Source organism: Pygocentrus nattereri, chromosome 20, assembly GCF_015220715.1.
Source record: "Pygocentrus nattereri isolate fPygNat1 chromosome 20, fPygNat1.pri, whole genome shotgun sequence".
Lineage (NCBI taxonomy): Eukaryota > Metazoa > Chordata > Actinopteri > Characiformes > Serrasalmidae > Pygocentrus > Pygocentrus nattereri.
The window spans coordinates 29,979,932-30,001,710 of NC_051230.1; the positions used below are offsets into that span (position 1 = coordinate 29,979,932).

The following is a 21,779-nucleotide window of genomic DNA, read 5'->3' on the forward strand; positions in this document are numbered from 1 at the left end:
GCAGGTGCTTCTTCCAAGACATGAGAAGCACCACCTCATTTTCTCATTGAACAGCTCAACACGCTTGGAGGAGAATGCTAACTGCCAATTATGGGGGGGCCAAGGACTTTTACGCTCTCTCGTACTCCCAACCACGGATGGCTGTGACAATCCATGGGGGGTTGAACTTGTGATCTGCTGATGATAAGGCCAGGGCTTAATGTATGTTCACATTAACAGGTTACAGAGCAACAGGCAACCATTCACCTCTAAACAAAACGGCACAACGTTTTTACGTCAGAAGCTGGACAGTGTACACATCCACATGCAACAAGAACGGCCTTGAATACACACATTAGAGACCACGTTGAGGCGACATTAGCGCTACTGTGAACGGAAAGGTAGATGGTTGCGCCACTCAGGAGCCCACCGATTGGTTTCTGCCGATTCTGATCTAATAAAAACCACTTCTATTACTTGAAACTCCACTGCAAAACTAAAGTAGCAAACTTCAGACACCAAACATGCCTGGGCTGCTTGTTCTTATTTGGGGTAAATGGGGAGAAACTGTGTAAATTTGATTACTTTGCCATAACAATTTTTTTAACCTGTTTCTAGAAAATGGGCCTTACTGATTTGCCCATGATCCTTGTGACACAAAACCCACACTTAACAGCCTTTTTCTTATGTGCTTCTGTAGCTTTACTCACATATTGCAGTACTTTGAACGCTGCTGGCTGGGATGTCTGCATTGCTGTTTGTGCATGGTCTGGATGATAGTATTCTATGGCACACAGGCTTTCAAGTCAGGCAGTGATCAATACTTGTTATTCTAGTTTTTAATCACGCTCAATCAAGTAACCAGTTGAGAGGCTAAAACTGTTATGCCCCCTAGTAAATGTGAGCTGAGTTAGTTCCGTTTACTCAGTTCCATGTAATGTACAGTTCAGATGGATTTGTCAGGGATCATAGGCTAGGCTGCCACAGTTCTATTATCTGGGACACTGGGAAGAAATCTTGATACTGAAACATTAAGCATTAAGGACAGAAACCGTCTTAACTCACCTGGATCTGCAAGAGATTTGCTATGAGCTGAATGAGGTGTAATGATATACATAGTTTCAAGTTTGATACGATCTCAAATTCTGAGGTCAAGATCTGATTCTGATCTACCTACTATCACCCCTCACTGCATTGAAAGAGGTGTTGATCCTGGCTGGCTGTCTGGGAATTGCTCGGCTTTGTGGTGAGGATTAATCTGTTTCCCATTCAAGTGCATGAGTCCTGCATCTCTGGTTCCCCTTCAAGTTGTATCATTTCTTTGGTTTAACTAAGCAGTTTGGTGAAAAATTACATTTACACTGTTTTCCCCTTTAGCCTGAAGGCAAATGATCAGCCAAGACATGTTTGGGGTCTGAAGTTTGGGGTCTGAAGTTTAGCTTGCGCTGGAGCTATCAGGCTAATGTAGCTAATAAATAATGGAAGTACCAATTAGCAGCAAACTACAAGCGCGAATCATTACACACTTTCAACAAGTGTTAAGTAACCTTAAATGGTTACTGATGATGAATAACAGTAGTGGGCAGTATATAGGTTTATCTGACATACGAAGGGTGAATTTTGTCAGAACCTTTCTAGTGGTGAAGATAACACAGAGTACAAATAGTGCAAAATACACTAACGTTATCCTGTTTACCTGAATGGTTGAGTCATGCATCTTTCAGTAATCCCTCATCTACTGTTGTGTAGCCAGTTCGAGAGGTAACTTTAGTCGTTTGGTATAGAAGAAATGATCATTAGAAAGAGATTTTGAAGTAATAGCCATTTTTTGTGGTGCCTTTAGCTTAGCATGACATTTGTAGATGAAAATGTAAGTGTATGTTAAAAAAATTCTTGAGAAATTTTCACACAAATTAACATTTAATGGCAGGTCCAGCGAAGCTTATGTGTAATGCAATTTGATATTAACTGGCAGGGTACAAGCTTCCATGACTTGTTTGGTATCTTGGTGTAGATGCAGCAAACCTAACAAGGCAAACTTCAGACACCAAACATGTCTTTCCTGCTCGGCTACATTTGAAGTAAAAGGCCAGATTGTTCTTTTGAGGGCTCTCCTGTCCCCCTTCTAAAGACTTGCCCCAAAACTGTAGGATTTATTCTTTTGTAATGGATAAGTAATGAGTTACACTGGTGACCCCTGAGCATTTGCCATTCCACCTCCTCTTCCACTCTGCCTCCACACTCTTGTAACGGGACCTTGCCGCTCCGCAGCATCACCTTGCACCTGAAGATCTCATGCCCATCATCCCCAGCGATGACCGTCACCCGTGGAATGTCCTGCCCGGTACCGCAAGTCAAGATCGAGATGGAATCCGACTATGAGGACACGGACATGGACCCCCGGGACAGACACCGCGACATGAGCAGCGAGACGACCCTCTGAGAGCCTGAGTGGAGTTAATGGACGATGGACACTGCATTTGCAGAAGTTCTCTAGCTTGCCTGTGAACTGCTCTGATTGAACTTTTCTTCAAATGCCTCAGTTGCACTGTGAAATACGGAACCATCTAACGTACTTGAAATATTGTTTTTAGAGTCCAACTCAAGCGACCTTAAAACACAGATCAGTTTTGCGAAGAATGATACAAGCTAAGAACCAAAGAGAAATGAGGTTGAAGAATTATTTTCTTAATTAAATCAAAGTATATTTTAGGTAAATATATTTCTATTGAGGCGTACATAAAGTCTATGTTGTGTTTTGGCTTTTGGTCCTTTAGAGATCTGGATAAAATAGATGTAACTCTACGAAGAATTGTAAGAAACTGCACCGTTTCACGGATTCTGGGCCCAAGCACACGCCTCACTCTGTGGCTCCGCCTATCCACACCCCATCATTTCTCCTTTTTTTCCTGCTTTGAAATGTTCCACAGTTTAAATAAACAAGGAGAAAAGAAACAACCAAAAACTAAAAGAACAAAAACCTGAAATATTACTTTAGTACCATACAGTACATGAAATTGCACACAAATGCCTGCAACATTCATTTTGGCTGATGAAGACTTGTTTAACTGATTTGATTGCTAAATGTGTATCATGTGTAGTTGTGATGTAAAGTGATGCAAAGAAATGCTGGCTGGTTGAAGGAAAGGAGGACATAAGAGCCTCTAGTTAGCATTAATACTTTGGACACACCTGATTGAATGTATGTTTTTCATAATCTTAGAAACTTGTTGGTTGCATTTTACTGTACGGCAGTGTTCATAAGGCAACACAATACCTACGCAAGCCTTTCGCGACAACTGATATAAACCTACATTAACGTTAATAAAGGCTTATTTAAACAAGCATCAGGCTACTTTTTGCTATTTTTATGTAATTTAATTTCCCCTCAGTGAGTGTCATGACTTTTGACGCTTGTTGGAACAAGTCTTTAGAAAGGTCTATGTAGGTTTTGTCGTGTAGCCTTATGAACACTGCCCTTCGGTAAAATGACCAATAATTTGATGTAAAGGTTTATGCTAAAATGCTACAGTCCATAACTAAAAGTATGTGGACACCTGACCATCACACCTGTATGAGCTTGTTGGACATCCCATTCCAAAACCATGGCCATTGACAAGGACTTGCCCTCCTTTGCAGCTATAACAGTCTCCTCTTCTTCTGAGAAGCTTTCCACAAGATTTTGGAGGGAGTCTGTAGGAATTTTTTCCTATTCAGTCAGGTACAGAGGTCAGACACTAATGTTAGAAAGAAGGCCTGGCTCACAGTCGACATTCCAACTGATCCAAAAGGTGGTCACTGAGGTGGAGGGCAGGACTCTGTGCAGGCTACTGGAGTTCCTCCACATCAAACTCATCAGAACATCTTAATGGAACTTGCTTTGTGCACAGGGGCAAAGTCATGCAGGAAAGGGTCTACCCCAAACTATTGCCACAAACCTGGAAGCATATAATTGTCTAAAATGTCTTTGTATGCTGAAGCAAATACAATAACCTTCACTGGACCCCAGTCCCATTATCCCTCCTCCACCAAATTTTACTGTTGGAACTATGCATTCCAATAGGTAGCATTCTTCTGTCATCCACCAAACCCAGATTCATTCCATCAACCTGCAAAATAGTGAGGCGTGATTCCTCACTCCAGAGAACATGTTTCCACTTCTCCAGAGTCCAGTGGTAGTATGCTCTACACCACTCCAGCCAACGCTTGGCATTGCGCATAGTGATCTTAGGCTTGTAAGCAGCTGCTTGGCCATGGAAACCCATTTAATGAAGCTCCCAATGAACATCTTTTGTGTTGCTGTTGCTTCCAGTCGCAGTTTAGAACTCTGTGATGAGTGATGCAACAGAGGATGTGCGTTTCTCCACTCTTCGCTTCATGGCAAAGCTGTTGTTGCTCCTAGATGCTTCCATTTCACAATAGCAAGGCAGACATTTCACAAACTGAATATCCTATGACAGTGCCATGTTTAAGTTCACTGAGTATGCCCAATTCTACTGCCAGTGTTTGTCTATGGTACCGCTAACTTTGTGCTTGAATTTATACACTTGTTAGCAATGGGGGTGTCCATATACTTTTGGCCATATAATGACCCAAAAAAAAGTTAGTGTTAACTGTCTAGCGTTGATGGAACTTTCTCTGAATCATGGGTGTACAACTGTGTCATCATCTATATGGATGGGCCTAATAAAAATTTTAGGGGGCCTGATCGCTGTTGGCTCCTCTGTGCAGTTGCCTCCCCAGTGGTTATGCCACAGAGTAATTTCATACGTGTTATTTCATAGGGTTAGTGTTTTACTGTACTGTATATGCATTAAATACTAAATATTAAGAAAACACTTTTGGTGTGCCCAAACCTCTGGCTGGTATTGTAGTCTGAACTTTTTGTTTTTATTGGGTTGTGTACTGCATTTTTGCTGTATAGCTGTGTTGTATATATTTTCATCTGTATTTCCAAAAGGATTTTTTTTTCTTCACTGTATCGTCAATGTTTATTACAATGTACAATTATACACAGTGTATAATGCATATGGGTTATTACAATGGATTTGTTGTCCACTGACAGGGCAGCCAGAATACACAGCATCTGATTTATATAATACATACAGTATAAAGGTTATGCCTTTGATTTTTACTTCAAAGGCACAAAAACCAATCAGGCTAAAAAATGTACCTTCAGTTGGAGGACATGGTCTTTACTGATATCCACAATGGTGCATTAAAGTCACGTTAAGGCGCACGTCCAGCCAGAGTCGCTGGTCTCGGCGGTGAAGCCGTCCCCATAGCCCTGGCTGGGCTGCAGTCGAGGTGTCCGGCCGCACATTGGGCAAATGCGGTTCCTTTGACGAGATGCTCGCATCCATATGATGAGGTTCCAGCGCAGGCCTGAGGAGATGCGCAAAGCACCGTGCATCTGCTGCCCCCGGTGGAGAACAGCCTCCGCCACATGGTGCTCCACCTCCACACACTCTGTCTCACTCAGAGGCACCTGCAACACACACATGAACACACCTGTTCAAAAGTTTGGAAACATCTATTATTGTAGTAACATATGGGGCTCAATATGGCGGTAATAGCATTGCAATGATATTATACTGACCTGGTTAAACAGTGACCTGCATTACATCTTGACCAAAATCACTTTTGTCAGATTATATGGAACCTTGACTCATCCATCATTGCAGGCTTCTGTGATGTCAATATTGCAAATATTACAATATTGTGATTATAATGAATTATGATTTAATTCAGAATTATAATTTAATTCTGGTCAATTTTCTTAGAAATTCATACCGGATAATAACTTTACTTATGGATATTGATTTTATTAGAACTTCATTCTAGGAACTACTTTTATTTTAATTTATTTCTGGATGCTAACTTTATTGTTCCATTACAAATATCCATTTTATTCAAACTTCATACTAGATATTTATTTAATTATAACTTAAATCTAGTGAAATTTTATCAAAACTCATTCTGGGAATTAATTTAATTATGGATGTAGATTTTATTAGAAATTCACACTGGATAATAACTTTATTGTAATTTCATTCTGGATATTCATTTTATTAGAACTTCATTCAAATAAGCTTTGGGCCAGTAAGGCAAAAAGCAGACCCCGTTTTATATAATTGTAAACATTGATTCCAAACTTTTGAACAAAGTAAAAAGGTTAAACACACTGTTGTCCCTGTATAAACACTGTACATAAACGGTTGGGATTGTAAGTCAAGCTGCGTTTGTTGCCAATCTGCCCACTATGTTTCAGCAAAGCGTTCAGTGTCATTGTAAAGGTTTATTAAATTATATGCATTGTATAATCATGAAATAAACACTGTACTTGAAGGTCATCTGTGCTTATCTGTGTGTTCTGTACTGTTCCATAAGGAGTCCAAAGTTCTCTCAGGCCTTCAGAGTCAAAGCACGGTCCACTACTCTAACTTGCCTAATGTAACTCATCAAGGACTACTCTGTCCACTTATTAGAAACTCCTCTTTTGCAGCTCCACTGCGCTGGTGTACAGAGACTGTGGCCCCTATGTTGATGCAGTTTCTGTTGGCCATCCTTTAGTCCTTCATCAGTGGTCAGTTCTTGACCACAGAGCTGCTCTTGTCAGGGATGTTTTTGGGTGGCGGTTCCCTCTCAACTCCAGCAACACCACTGTGTCTGATACTGATACACTCATACCAGCACCACATACACAATCATGTGCTCTCAAAAATGTCCTGTGGTCACAAACTGACCTATGATGAATGGCTTACGGAAGGGCTGGTAAATTGAGTACTTAAAGATGGACTACTGTCTGTTATTGTGCACCAATATGGTGGAACTATAAGGTAGGTGTATCAAATAAAGTGGCCAGTAAATGGAAGTGCAAAGGGGCTGGTTGTATGTGTTTCTAATCAAGTGGCCAGTTATAAATGTTTCTAATAAAGAGGCCAGTTGTAGGTGTTTCTATAAAGAGGCCAGTTGTAGGAGTTTCTACTACAGAGGCCAGTTATAAGTGTTTCTAATTAAGTGGCCAGTAATAACAGCTTCTAATGGATAAATGTATGAGCCCCACTCCTGTCTGCTCTCTGTACCTCTTTCATGTCTCCGAAGTACAGGTTCCCTTCCGTGAAGTCTTTCCCCAGAGAGGCATTCAGTGTGACCTCAGCGTTGTCGTAGTGATAGCTGAGGTCCAGGTCTTCGTGCATGGCATACTTCACCACGAAGGCCTTATGGCTGTCCAGCCACTCACCCCCACAATCCGGGTAGAGCAGTGAGCTCAGTGGCCGCAGGTAGCGCTCCCTCAGTGGGGTGATCAGACCCTCATCAAAGCCTAGCTCATCTAGCAGGATCTGAACAGGCAGAGCAGGTGTGATGGTCAGACTAGAGTCCATCCAATTAGGGATGCAATTAATAATGATTTCTTTCATTATTAGAAATACATGGTCAAAAGATCAAATGATAGGCATGAACTTCTACCCCATAGTTGTTCATAGTGTTTGGTCTGCCCTTCGGAGCCTCAGACTGCTCAAAGTGCTCCAGTTCTTCCACGAATTCCCTGCAGAAGTCCTTCGTAAAGATTGGGAAACGGTACACTCTGGGAGCTGTAAACATCAAAGAAAACATATAGCCAAACAAACCCATGAAGTCTTTGATTGTGTGCAATATTGGACCAGAAGCATCCAGACAGTCCTTCTAATGACCAACTTCAGCTACCCATTGCTGAGAGCTCGTATAATAAAGCATTGTAAATGAGCCTAAGATCACTGTGCCCAATGCCGGGCATGGCCTTCCCCCCAACACTGGCCTGCAGACAGTGGAGCTACATTCTCTGGAGAAATGGAGCTCCATCCAGTACCTTGGAGATGAGTTAGACCAGAACTGATCATCCAACATCAGTACTTGACCTCACTAATGCTCTTGTGGCTGAATGCAATCCTCGCAGCAATGTTCCAACATCTAGTGCTGGGTTCGTAACCCAGAGAACGTGAGCCCCTTGGGGGTCCCGACGTCTTCAAAAGGTTTCTCCCTCGCAAGGTCTTCAATGTAGGTTTGCTACAAGGAATCTTGCTGGAGATTTTCATACATTTGTCAGGCAAAGTGGTGCTTAGAGACGGTGCTTAATCGTGCAGGTCCTGACCTGTAGTGGCTAATAAGTGTATATACAATACTGATAAAGGGAAAGGACACTCGTACCTGCCTCTGAGTGAATTAGGTCCATGAGCCCCTCCTGACTGGCACCTTCAGTCTGACAGTATTTGGCTGCGTTTAAGAACTCCGGGCTCAGGTAAGATTCCTGCAGAGAAGGGAACAGCAGCCTTTACACATAGTTTACCAGTATCAGTGACCACTCTCCCAAATGTATTTAGATGATGAAGATCATTCCTACAGCCCAACATTCAGTTCTTTAAAAACTGTACTTATAACTTATGAGTCAAGCTCCGTTTCTATTAGAGCTCTAATAATCTATGTGATGGTATTGGTAAACCTGTACATACTGAAATGAAATGGAGAAATTTCCACACTTACAAGACTGTACAGCAAAAGTCAAGAGACATTCTAAACCTTCTACCTCATTCACTTTATTTACAGCTAAACATCTAGAGTTATTACAGTTGTTCGCTATTCTATTTAAATGGGAATTCCACCGATCAGTGGTGGTGAATGGCCAGACGTCTGAAGCCTCTAAAAGCTCTATATAAATGCTTATGAATACAGTGCCTGATGCCAGAGACACTGTTTTACAATGGTTTTGAAATTAGGATCTAACTGAAAAAAAGTTGTGAGGCAAAATAGTACCAAAAGAAAACATATTATGGATTATTATTATTCTACTATTTTACCATGATCAACATTACACATGAAAACTCAGAAAACCCGTGTTGGTTCACTGGTGTCTTTGGATAGTAAATAAAATGTCTATAACAGTGTTGTAGTCATGGTGACCCCTGGTTCCTATCACCACCACTGCAAAGAAATCTGAGTCTCTACAATCAACCATTTCACACCAAAACACTCTGAATGACCCTGTTTACATCTCAACTGCTGAATTATACAGAAATAGTTTGAAAAATGGTGGAATCTCTGTTTGATTAGCTAACATTTCCTTTCGATTTACATCAACAGGGACATTTTCCCTTGACAGGGTCTCTAAAAGTGTTGCCTAAAGGATGTGACATGGAATCAGGTCAACATTCATTTTCCAGGAAATTGTTCAGCGTGTACGGTTTCAGTTCTCGCTGAAAGGAATTTGTGGCTGTTCTCAAAGATGGAAAACTTTAACCAGTATGAATTACATTTTAACATATGCTAACTCATTTTTCATGTTAATGTCACGTGTTCAAATATCAAATATTTTTATTTTCCTGTTTAAGAATTTGCAATTCAGTTTTCACGAGCACAACATCAATTCTAACATGTATTAGTGTCTAAATTTATTTTCCCTCGTTCAAATCGAAGCTAAAAGCTGGCCCTAAGGTGCTCTGAGTGGTTTTACCTGTAAGTAGTAAACATGTTCATGAAGAGGTTTGTACGTTTCTTTAATGACCGCTTTCCTTTCAGCTGAGCGACCCTCGAGATTCTGGCGCCTCTCCACTTCTGCCTGGATCTGTGGGCACAAATGAGGGCCTAACCTTAACTGTCTGGCTTTGGTGGTCTCAGAAATAAAGTCTTTCTTCTCCTGAATGGACTCACTTTTTGGAGAACGCTGTTGAACTGGGCATCAGTGGCACAACCCAAAGACCTGAGGATCTGCATTGTGATGATAATAAACAGAGTTAAGTTCATTCTTCCAAGTTATCTAGAGCTGGAGAACCCGATCATGGAAGCCCAAACTCCAGCACAGCTTGGTGAATCTCTTGCCGACTCACCTACGTCACCTGGGAACTGTTTCCTGAAAACATCTTTGCACAAAGATGATCTAGCGAGCATCACACTGAACACTCGCTCTACCAGGTAAGATGACCTTAACACCAAGACGCTTTTGAGAAACTGGACACAGATGAGGTGGTACAGTACATGTGAACTGGGCAAGGACCAAACTGTGCTGAACTTCAGGCCTGTAAGAGAGGAGGACATCTGGAGATCCTGCCAAAAAAGGTCTTAGAAACCATTAAAAATCTGGCTGCTGGTGTTTTCCAATGGTCAGTGATGGTATTCTGTTTTCCTGATGGACACAGTGTAAAGCGTTCTAATAGTTTAACAGGTGCTCTGGGACTGATGAATTTTAAGGGTTTCTAATGGGATCTAAAGGGTGTCCTACAAGGTGGTCTAAAATGGTAACCTTTAAGCCAAACCCCATTAGAAAGCAAAGCCGTCAGGGTATGATTTTAATGGTTCTAATGGTCTATTTTTTCAGCAGGGTCATCATAATTCAAATTTCTCGTTCAAGGTGGATGAAATAATATAGACTAAATAAACCAAGGTTTTAGATTCATGCCCTTTACAAACAGCAAGAAACTCAACATAGAGATTCTGCCAAGTACAGAGCCCCTAAAGTGACATGGTGGTCTTTTTTAATAAGAAGGGGCCACCAATTGAAATATACCAATTGAAATTAATAAACATGCCACAAATTACTATATATAGGCCAAAAATCAACATTTTGAGGCCATAAATTTATATTTTGAGGCCAAACTTTACTATATTGAGGTCACAAATTAACTTTTTGAGGCTACAAATTGATGCCAACATTTACCATATTAAGGCCACAAATTAATTTATTGAAGCCCCAACTTAACGTTTTGAGGCCAAAACATTACTATAGTGAGGCCACGAATTAATATATTGAGACCACATTCTGCAATATTAAAGCCAAAAATTTACATTTTGAGGGCACAAAATAATATTTGAAGGCTACAAATCAATTGAATGAGGCCACAATTTGATATATTTAGGCCAAACATTAATATAATGAGGCCACGTATTAATCTTTTGAGGCTACGAGTTATGAGAAACTTAACTTGTGGCCTCTTATTAACTTTTTAAAATACCCCCATGTCCCCTTAGCTTTTCTGTAGGACAGGTCTGGAAAACGTCATGGAAACACGAGAAACTGAAGCTCCTCGCGAGGAAGAGCTGCAGCTCCACGGAAAACCCTCCTCTTACGCTCCGATAGTCTCTCCCGAACTGCTCCTCGGAGATGAAGCGGACATGCAGCCCGGGCTCCTCCAGGAAGATGTTGTCGGTGCAGAAGCAGCTGCAGCTGTAGAACCTCTGCATGATGTCCTGCAGAACGTCCTGCTAGCGCGCGTTCATGGTGTGACGCGCGATGTCACTGCTTTTTAGACTGAATTATCACCAGAAAAAGGTCAATTAGTGGAAAACCATGGATCTCTATCGACGTTTAGGGTCTCCAGCCAACTCCAGCCATACTGAGAGCGCTCCCCAGCGGCTGTGTCCCAATCTGCACTGTTGAGCCCTCGTAGACTCGGAGTCAACAATCACCGCTCGCGTTCAGTTCCAGGGCTGCATCTCAAATTGAAGACCGCATACTACACACTTATTCTTAATGGTAATAGGTGCTATATTCTGGCTTACTTTGTACAGCATTCAAGTGAGCGTGGAGTGTGTTGGACGTTACTAGGCCTGCTAGCCGTGCTGTGATCACCTTGTATTCATGCAAAAACAGATGCATTTTATTTTTGAGATTTGAATGAAGTTTAACAATCATGTTTTCTGCTACTGAGAACATCCGCTACCCCTCCGAGTCAACCTCAGGAGCCACATCCTTCCATAAGACTAAACAAAGTACATGAGTTCCTCTCTTCTGGTTTTGACCCGACGTATAGAACAACACCTCTCTGCTTTTTGATGAATACAGTTTCAGTTAAATTAATGTTTCTGGACTACTTTTTACGGAGGACGCGATATTGGACCGATTAGCTTGGAGCATGGTTGAAATACCCCACTGGAAAAACCAGCACAGTCCAGATTAGCTGGCCACCAGTGTATGTTCTGTTTTGAATGCTGGTATGCTGGTCAACCATCATGACCCTACTGCGTGACCAGCTAAACCAGCACCAGGGCAGCACTAAACAAGCATCAACCAGCTTAGACCAGTTCAAGCCAGCAGCGTACCCAGTTGTGTTTTTCGTTGAAGCATTTCCAAAGTGAGAGGGCTAAAGTCCCATAATTCATCGCAAGATGGTTTAGGAGGCAAGTCAGAGCCACAAATACCAGCCAGGGATGAAGAACATTGGAATGATTAAAAATAAATAAATAAATAATAATAATAATCATAATAATAATAAACACATTTAAATCAGTCAAACTGAAGACCACTATGCGTTTTATTATGGATTTACTTTCATAAACTTATATTTTTAAAAACTGCACTATTTTTAGCAAACCAAGGGAATTCTGTAGGTCCTCCCTACTAAGGGGACCTCGCGCTCCTCGTTCTCGGATTGAGACGGACCCCTGCCGCTTTGTTTTGTTCCGACGAATTTTGCGTCCGGGAGGAAACGCGACCGTTCAGGCTGCAGCACATACAAGCGTTACGGTCCCCACAAACCCACCAGTCGCGGCCGTCCTCGATAAAACATACAGGCCTTTTAAACTGAACTCGTCCATTTTAATATTTTATGGACCCAAAAAATGTTTATAAAGGTTTATTTTCGCCCGAGTGTTCGTGTGTTTCCCGGTCCGTCCACTGATGCCTTCCGTCTGTTGTGGCTGTGAAGGGTTTGATGGAGTAGCCCTTTATCTCCTCTCGGCCCATCCGGTCGGTTATGGTCAGACCTCCGTCCTCAGCGCGAAATGTTGAGTGTGGACGCCCTGCAGGTGGCCGAGGAGGAGGTGGTGGTGGTGGAGGAGCCGAGCTCCAGCCGGCTCGGCGATATCTACACGCTGGTGGCGGAGGGCTGCTACCCGCAGGCCATGAACCCCATCCGGAAAAAGAACCTCAAGCGATACGCGCAGAAGTTCATCATCGACGGTGAGAGTTCACCTTCAGTCTGAGGAACGGCTGCAGCTGAACAGCCAGCCAGAGCATGAAGACCACATCAGTGTTTCTACGCTCACTGTCCATCTTATCAGCTCCACTTACTACATAGGAGCTCTTTGTAGTTCCATCTGTTTCTCTGATACTTTGTTACCCTGTTCTTCAGTGGTCAGGACCCCCATGGACCCTCACAGAGCAGGGACTATTTGGGTGGTGGATCATTCTCAGCACTGCAGTAACATTGACGTGCTGGTCTGAGTGGATCAGACACAGCAGTGCTGCTGGGGTTTTTAAACACTGTGTCCACTCACTGTCCACTCTATTAGACACTCCTACCTTGTCGGTCCACCTTGTAGATGTAAAGTCAGAGATGAGAGCTCATCGGCTGCTGCACAGCTTGTGCTGGTCGTCCGCTGGTCCTTCATCAGTGGTCACAGGACGCTGTTGGCTGGGTGTTTTTGGTTCTCAGTCCAGCAGTAACGCCGAGGTGTTTAAAAATTCCAGCAGCACTGCTGTGTCTGATCCACACGTACCAGCACAACACACCAACACACCACCACATCAGTGTTACTGCAGTGCTGAGAATGATCCATCACCCAAATAGGACCTGCCCTGTGGTGGTCCTGCGGGCGTTGTAGGATACATTTGTGTAATGGTGAGAGAAACCTTTAGAAGAACTTCAAGCGCTTTAGTGTGGATACATGACTGGTTTTGTTTGTTGGTTCGTTTGTTTGATTAGCAGCCTAATGCAGAAAGAATCCACAAAGCTAACGCTGTTGCTCGGAAACCATTCATATTTATTAGCCTCTACATTGGTCAGAAGGTTTCTGGTGATTGTGTGATATTTGCCTAATGTATGCTGGGTATTGTAGTTTGAGACATTGATAGGTAAAGTGCAAAAACAAAGGATTTGAAACTGAATTTCACGTAACTAATGAAGAGTAGAGACGCCATACGGGGCTATAGAATATTAAGTGATACTTTTTTTTTTTTTATTTAAATCCCACAAACTTCCCCGTGTCTGTGTGGGTTTCCTCCGGGTTCTCCGGTTTCCTCCCACAGTCCAAAGACATGCAGTCAGGCCAATTGGACATGCTAAATTGCCCCTGGGTGTGAGTGAGTGAGTGAGTGTCTGCCCTGCGATGGACTGGCGACCTGTCCAGGGTGTATCCTGCCTTCTGCCTGATGACCGCTGGGATAGGCTCCAGCACCCCTCCGCGACCCTGAGGGAGAAGCGGCTTAGAAAATAGATGGATGGATGGATGGATGGAATCCCACAAACGGGGAAATTCCACCTCCGCATTTAACCCATCCGTGAAGTGAAACACCACATACACACACATGTGCTTTATCAGCAGAGGTTTTCCTGATACCAACAGATATCTCCCTGCCTGTTTGCGTGCCTTTAGATGGCCGGCTGTACTACGTGGGTCCGAAGAAAGAAGAGAAGCGTGAAGTGGTGATTGAAGCAGAGAGAAAGAGGCAGATATTCCTGGAGTGTCATTTTAATGAGCTCGGCCATCACCTGGGACAGAAGAAGACCGTCCACAGGATCCAGAGCAAGTACTATTGGCTTGGCATCGTGAAGGATGTGGTGGACTGGGTTGGTACCCTAATTAAGTTGATGTGTTTGCCCAGGAGGGATAGTGTAGGGATTTATACCACAGAGGGGAGGGCGGTTTGGTAAAAATCCAGCATATGTTTGATGTGAAGTGGTTAACTGTAGAGGAACTTGCAGACTCCGATTTCTTTACAGTGGTGATGAACCAGGGGTCACCATGTCTACAACACAAACACAGCCATTTTATTTACTATCCGAAACCAGCAGTGAACCTAAACAGTCTTCTGGGTTTTTATATCATCGCCGTCCAAAGAAAAACAAGTATCTCCGGAAGAGTAAGTTCTACCTTCAGCGTAAGTTAATGGAAAATTTTTTATTCTACGCAACTTTGGAGCATTTCTATTGGTCCATTTATCATGAAATATTCACACAATATAAAACAGCTGCTGAGCTCAAATGATGCAGAAGAGTGAACATGGAGATGCATGTTTTTCATTGGACAGCGACGATATGTAATGACAATGGTGGTCAAACAGTGATAAATCAGAAAAATTAAGTTTTATATGGAGACTATTTTTTACCTCACGATGCAATGTCCCTCTCCACCATGAATGGATTTAGCCTATTCATATTCATTTCACCTTTCAGAGGTGGAGGTCTGGTTCCCATCGCCACCACTGTGAACAATTTTTACCTGGCAAGTGTCTCCAGATTAGAGCATTTTGCGCCAAACCACCCTGAACGACTTCACGTTGTAACGACTGAATTGTTGTTTTGAAAAAATGGTGGAATTTCTGTTTACCAGGCTCCCAGTGACATACGATAACATAATCTTTCTCACTTTTCTTTGTTCTGGTTTTAGATCAAGTTGTGCGAGACGTGTCAACATGCAGAGCGTAATAAAAACATGGCGCGGACGGTTCGGCCCATTAAGGTGGATGGTCCCTGGGAGATCGTGGCAGTTGAAATAGTAGGTGAGCATGTGGACATGAGCTTAGCTAGTTTAATAAGTTGCGAGGCTGGAAATTCGTAGCATTTCTCAGTTTTGCCTTAACAACTTAAGTCCAACCTGTCCAGTAGGAAAGGAGCTGAGGGACAGTCCTCAACATGGGACTATAGTGATCTTGCTAACTGCTTTGTGAAAAAAAACCCAGGACTGGAACAGAATGCTTTTGACTTTGCTTGAAAACAGGTCCTTTTCCAAGCACTAGTCATGGTGGGAATACGCACGTCGTCATTATCATGGATTATTTTAGTAAGTGGATGGAGGCTTTTCCTGTCCAACAGAAAGAATCCCTCTGTGTTGCAAGATGCATTTCGTCATCCATTCACAGGTAATAAAAATACTTTGCCTCTTTTTTCCTCATAAGGCACTTCATGCCATTGGCAAATCGTGTTCATCGAGACGTCTATGTTTTCCAGGTACGGTTTAGCAAAGACTGTATTTTGCTCTCAGAATGGCGACTTCTGTGAACAGGTAAAACGCTTCCTAGTCCTAGTGGCTAAATCTTTTGAAACTTTGTTTGATTAAGGAGTAGTTTGGCTGGAAAAGAAACAAATTCACAGTTTTACCCTAAAAATAGGTGAGCCGAGATATGTTTGGTGTGTGAAGTTCACTTGCTTTAATTTCATACTGGAGCTTCAAGGCTAATGTAGCTAAGCCATTGACCAACTGTTACCATTGTGTTAACACATCTCAGTCATCAAACTCTTGCCTTAAACCGTGTCAAACCCTAATACACTTGCTTATGTGGTTTGTGTACAGTTTGTGTACAGTTTTGGCGCCCTGGTTGAATAATTGTATGGTGAAAAGCATTTTGTTGGCTTCACAGGAACTGAGTCAGGGTTAATAATTTCATATGTGGCATTCCAAGATCACTACCTTCACTGTTAGAGTTCAGTTTTTCCTTTCTTTTTTGTAATTTTTTTTTTTTACCAGAAACCAGAATGATTGACAAAGACAAGATAAAAATTAAATAAAAATAAGAAAAGAGAAGTGCATTGACCAAACTTCTTAAGATATTCCCAGACAGAGGACCAGATTCGCCAGAACTTGGGTGTTTGTTGACACGTCAAAAATTAGCTTCTCTAGAGGGAGCAAGGATGAAAGCTGAGAAACCAGTTCTGTTTTTTCAGATTGAAAAAAGCTGTGGCTGAGCTAAAATGTTGTTTATAATAGTAAAGGTGAACACAGTACAGAGTGGAGAAATCAGGGATTCAGTTGCGCACATACAGCATGTATAATCTCCATAAAAAGCACTGACCAGTAGAATGGGATGCTCTGAAGTTGCTGCACATGAGTCTAAGATCACCAGGCCCAATGCCAAGCATAGGCTATTGGGGTATAAAGCCCAGCAGCATTGGTCTGTGGAGCTATGGAACTGCACTCTCTGGAGTGATGAAGGTCCATCCAATGTGTTTAGGATGACTTTGTGATCCAGAGTGAGGCATCGAGCATCAGTACCTGACCTCATTAATGCTCTAGGGAATGAATGCAATCAAGTCCTCACAGCAGTGTTCCAACATCTAGTGTGAAGCCTTCCCAGAAGACTAGGATGGTCATTTCTGCTCATAAGCTTCCATTACTTGTTAGCTGCATTAGCCTTGCTACACTATAGAAGCCAACATCAAACACTAAACAGGTCTTGGCTGAATGGCTGCATTTGGGGTAATGGGAACTTTTCCTTTAATGTAATTCTTCCGTGTTTTAGGTGACTAAGCACCTGAGTGAGAGATGGAATATAGGACTGAAAGTGACCGCAGCAGACCAGCCACAGTACAACGCCCTGTATGACCGCAGTAACAGCCTGCTGAAAGAATCCATAAAGCAGGTGGTGGCAGAGAAGCAGGCAGAATGGGATGATTTTCTCGATCCGGTTTTATCCCTGTTCCGGACGTCTGTTAATCCCACAACTAAGTTTACACCATTCTGCCTGATGTTCAACAGAAAAGCCAGCATGTCTGGTGAGGTAGGTCACTACTGATGATCGTTATGTCTGTGTGAATGGATAAAATGAGCTTTTACTGAATGCATTTATTCCTAAACAAGTTTAAGTAAGAGTTCACAAGAACATGAAAGTCCTGTGATTTTTAAACAGAATTAATGCATTTTCCAATTTTCATGACTGACGTCCAATGAGAGTAACATTAGCTGAAGTTGGTTTCGACCAATGAGTGTATGTCATATATATCATGTATATTGTGAAGGAGAATCACTTTAAAAGCCATTTAAAAGCTGTATTTGAACAAGAGGGCTAGAATCACAGATTCCATCATAGCAACATAAAGTGCGCTGCATCTGGGCTTCAGCCTGCAATACTACAGATGTTATGAAGCGTAGGAAAATGTTGTTGACGGCATTACAAAATTAGTATATCAGTTCATAAAGAATTCAGTGAATCGGTTCCTAAAGAATTCCAAAGAATTCCATGAATCGGTTCATAAAGAATTACAAAGGATTGAGTGAATCGCTCCCTAAACAAGCAAATCGCTGTGAGGTCAAACCACTGTGTGTTCAGATTAGTTCTTTTTTTAAATTATATGCGTGTGATGAAATGTTATTTGATGTTTAATCCTTTTATATTTCAGGGATGTATTACATGTTATGCATTTTTTGATATTATATAGAATGTTATTATAGAATGATATCATTCCATTATTCACCTGTTATGATGGGTCTTTCTGTTCTTTCATATGAAGCTGGATCTGCTGAGCTATGAGCAGGAACCAGGCAGTTTTTCCCTCAGTGAGGAGGCAGAGGGAACCTTCCTCTCCGCCATGCAGGAGCACCAAGACAAACTCAGACAAATGGTAAGTGAGACGATGTATGGAATCCGATTTCTGCCACTGGAGAAAAATATATAGCCGTTATACACAGCTATTTCGTAAGTCGTGGTAATGACAAAGTTTTCCATAATTATGACTGACAAAATGAATGAAGCAATGAATAATAGGAAGAATTATAATAATAATCTAAATTCAATAAATGAATTCTAATAACTATGAAAACTCAATCAGTTCCTATTCCCTGCATGCAGTCAGTCCTTACCGCCCATCTGTCAGGAAGGTCAAGGTGCGCTGATGCGATGAACTGGTGATGCCGAGGTGATAATGTGGCTCAGTGATGGTAGTGGGGCAGTCCAGCTCGAAGGCAGCTCAGTAATAATAATACATGCAGTATTATTAGGGTACATGCAGGGCGTTGTGAGGCACAGTAGTCCCCAAAGAAAACAAATTTTTCCTTTTTTTACCACCAACACTAGGTATAAAAACTCAGAAGACTCGTGTAGGTTCACTGGTGGTAAATAAACTGGCTGTATTTGTGTTGTAGACATGGCAACCCCTGGTTCCCATACACCACCACTGTAAAGAAATCTGAGCCTCTACAATCAACCATTTCACACCAAACTGCTCTGAATGACTCGGTTTACATCTCAACCACTGAACTATGTCAAAGGTTATGCTTACTCACTTTGGATTGATTTGTCTGCTTCCTTTCAGGTGTTTTCTAACATGAACGCTGCTTATAAGGAGGAGAAGAAGAACGCCAAACGTCGGGGCAGGAACTTGTCGTCCATAACCCTCACCGTCACCGAACCTTTGTGCGCTTCAGATGAGCCTCCGTCACCGAAGAAGCTGAAAGAGGGCCTGTTCCTCACCTTTCCTGTTGACACGGTGCTCAGTACAGTCCAGGTCACGACGGACGACAGGAAAAACGGACTGGAATACACACTGCCAGGTTCTGATGTACACTGAACGGTTTACCAGTTGAGCAGGACACCAACGGTTTCTCAGCGAAAACATAGGTTGTGCACCATTGCCAGATAGAAAAGAGGAAAACACTGTGGACAGTGTGTTACTCTTGAGGTAACTGGTGGACGATATACAGTTAAAGTGAATTGTCTGGTTAAGGAGAGGTAAAGGATATAGGTGTACCTGGACCTGCGGAAATGATCTGTTGTAGGGAGTTCATGGCTTAATTGAGGTCTGACAACAAGTCTGAGTCGATCTTTGAGTCCCATAAAGGTCAGCACGACTGTAAAGTGGTGGTGTTTGCCAATACAGTCATCTTAGCATAGCATTTCTGGAAATTAAGCACATTTAAAGGAGCATTCTGGCCTAAAACTAGCATTTGATACATCATTGATTCTGTTGTGTAGTATTCAGTCTGCCTACTTCAGCCAGAACTCTCAATTTTGTGCCCTTTTCGTCAATTTTTTCTCATGACAGTAGCTAATATGTGCTATGCTCATACACATTATTCAGTAAAGACATTCTCACTGTTAGCATAGCATTCAGGAAAGAGAACATGTTAAGCATCCGTCCCAAAGCGGTTATAGTTATACAAGTTTCTCCCACCTTCACAACACATCACCAGAAGGGTTTTTAGGCTGTAAACCAGAAAATCTCGATGTGAGCACTGTGGGCACCACTCAAGGAGGCAAGTAGGCATGTTTACAATCAATAAAGCAGCGGTTACATTATTTATTTCAGCCAAAGCGGCCCTGTAAGACCTATTCCAACGACTGAAGTGGAAATGTCACTCTAGCGCTTGTCTGTTCAGGGCTGAGAACTTAAAGCAGGTTATTATTTATGACCAACGGTTAATTCATTCAGCTCTTAACACGGATTATACTTTAGCAGAGCTTTGTGTCAGGTTTGCGTCAGTTCACTGAGCTCTGAATTAGTTATCTTTTTCTCCTCAGCAGGTCTCGCCTCATACGAGTTGACTGGTAAGAGACTTGTAGCTTTAAACGGGAACTTCGCTGATCTGTCAAAATTTCTGCGTGATTAAAGGGTTAACTGTCCAAAAAGTCATTCAGGGTGGCCTGATGTGAAATCCTTCATTCTCTGGACACTTGGGGAGTCGGAACTGTTCACGGTGGTGGTGGTGGTGGTGATGGGAACCAGACCTACTTTAAATCCATTCATGGTGGAGGAGGGATACATGAAGGATGTTTGGAAAGAAAACATACTTTTTTCAGATTTTCCACTATTTTATCATCAGTATTACATATAAACACCCAGAAGACGTTCACTGGTAGTTTACATAGGAAAAAACGGCTATGTGGTGTAGACAGCAGGAGCTCTGGTTCCCGTCAGCACCTGCTGTAGAGAAAGTGTGTTAGTAAGTTTTTCTACAGATGAAATAATATTTCACCTCAGAACCACCCCGAGTGACCCTGTTTACATCTCAAGGACTGAATTCCCGTTTAAGGCTAGTCAATGCTAACACCTCAGCTGCTAAACTGCTTTAGAATAGCTTTATTTTGGTTTTTTTGCCTTTAAATGTTTTACACCAATGTTAAATACCCATTTTCACTCACATGTTAAAGCTTCTTTTGTGTTGTTTGTAAATGGACACGGTTTTTTTCTCAACATCAACGGACGGTTAACTGCTAATGATGTAACGCCGAGCTCTGCTGTGGAAATCAGCGCAGCCGAACACACAGGATGGACTGTTGCCACAGAAACGGCCTGTCTTGCGTAAGAAAATGGTTATTAGTCAAACTTCAGCTTGATAAAGCTGCTTATTCACACAGTCTCCTGTCAATAATTTACATTCATAAACGTCACTCGATGTCCAGCGCGAAACGGCGGTTTCCTCTCGCTGTGCTAATTTAATGTATTTGGCGATAAGGGGCTGTGTATGAGGCGGGGGGCGGGGCGGGGCCTCGGTCTTTTCCTATTGGCTTAGAATGCTGTCAATCACTAATGGGTCCCGTCTCGGTCATAAAAAGTAAATAGCAAGAACGGGAAAAGTACAGAAAAACTATAAATATGACTAAATATGACTCCAGCAAGTGTGGAGATATGGATTAAGAAAAATAAAACATATTTATGAGCTCTTTCTTCACGCTACTATTAATTTAAAAATAAAAGCGATGGATTAAGAGTCCTCTTGACGCTTTGAAGGTGTAATTAAGTTTTGATGATATTCGAGCAAAGCACAAATTAATAAAGCAATATTTAAGCACATTTCTCTTTTACAGTCGAAGAGTGCTGGTATGTCCGAGTGGAGGTCTGAAAATATGTCACCACTGTAGTGTAACATAATTGCTGAGATATGATCTACGTGGTCAAAAACATTTTTTATTTGTCTAACAAAGGGGGTGTTAAGCACTAAATAACAGATATTAATTTTTATGTCTAAACTCCACTCGCAACAATGTATATCACGAAAAAAAGAGAATATTTATGGAAGTGTCTATAAATATTTTCCACACCTGAAATACAAATGTTTATGAGCTCTAAAACAAGAGATACTTTATAAAATACATTAAATTAAGCTCTTTTTATATTTAA

General features: G+C 42.0%; 3 protein-coding genes across 3 annotated transcripts in view; 2 read left to right on the plus strand and 1 right to left on the minus strand.

Moving 5' to 3' along the window:
- Positions 1-2,899, plus strand: part of slc4a5a (solute carrier family 4 member 5a) — an 82,242-nt gene extending 79,343 nt beyond the window's left edge. The window contains exon 26 of the mRNA XM_017709715.2: positions 2,251-2,899. Within this exon, the coding sequence (XP_017565204.1) occupies positions 2,251-2,422 (172 nt within the window). The 3' untranslated portion in view covers positions 2,423-2,899. The remainder of the gene's footprint in view (positions 1-2,250) is intronic.
- A 2,250-nt stretch (positions 2,900-5,149) lies between these two features.
- Positions 5,150-11,417, minus strand: ogfod2 (2-oxoglutarate and iron-dependent oxygenase domain containing 2). The gene is made up of 7 exons (XM_017709714.2): positions 11,077-11,417; positions 9,664-9,720; positions 9,467-9,577; positions 8,167-8,266; positions 7,450-7,574; positions 7,065-7,322; positions 5,150-5,467 (listed from the first exon to the last, which is right to left on the minus strand). Exons 1-7 carry the CDS (start codon positions 11,188-11,190, stop codon positions 5,204-5,206), a joined length of 1,029 nt encoding a protein of 342 aa, XP_017565203.1. The 5' UTR covers positions 11,191-11,417; the 3' UTR covers positions 5,150-5,203.
- Positions 11,418-12,428: 1,011 nt separating this feature from the next.
- Positions 12,429-21,318, plus strand: zgc:113436 (uncharacterized protein LOC503528 homolog). Its single transcript, XM_037531342.1, has 8 exons — positions 12,429-12,907; positions 14,323-14,516; positions 15,337-15,448; positions 15,667-15,808; positions 15,897-15,951; positions 17,186-17,443; positions 18,174-18,284; positions 18,975-21,318. Exons 1-8 carry the CDS (start codon positions 12,730-12,732, stop codon positions 19,227-19,229), a joined length of 1,305 nt encoding a protein of 434 aa, XP_037387239.1. The 5' UTR covers positions 12,429-12,729; the 3' UTR covers positions 19,230-21,318.
- Positions 21,319-21,779: the final 461 nt, after the last annotated feature.

Excerpts from the sequence above, each read along its gene's own strand:
- ogfod2 (XM_017709714.2), bottom strand. The coding sequence starts at position 11,190 with ATGCAGAGGTTCTACAGCTGCAGCTGCTTCTGCACCGACAACATCTTC. Across the intron at positions 8,267-9,466 it reads AACATGTTTACTACTTACAG|GAATCTTACCTGAGCCCGGA; the intron begins GTAAAACCACTC and ends CCTTCTCTGCAG. Across the intron at positions 7,323-7,449 it reads ACACTATGAACAACTATGGG|ATCCTGCTAGATGAGCTAGG; the intron begins GTAGAAGTTCAT and ends CTGCCTGTTCAG.
- zgc:113436 (XM_037531342.1), top strand. The coding sequence starts at position 12,730 with ATGTTGAGTGTGGACGCCCTGCAGGTGGCCGAGGAGGAGGTGGTGGTG. Across the intron at positions 17,444-18,173 it reads AAGCCAGCATGTCTGGTGAG|CTGGATCTGCTGAGCTATGA; the intron begins GTAGGTCACTAC and ends TTTCATATGAAG. Across the intron at positions 18,285-18,974 it reads AAGACAAACTCAGACAAATG|GTGTTTTCTAACATGAACGC; the intron begins GTAAGTGAGACG and ends GCTTCCTTTCAG.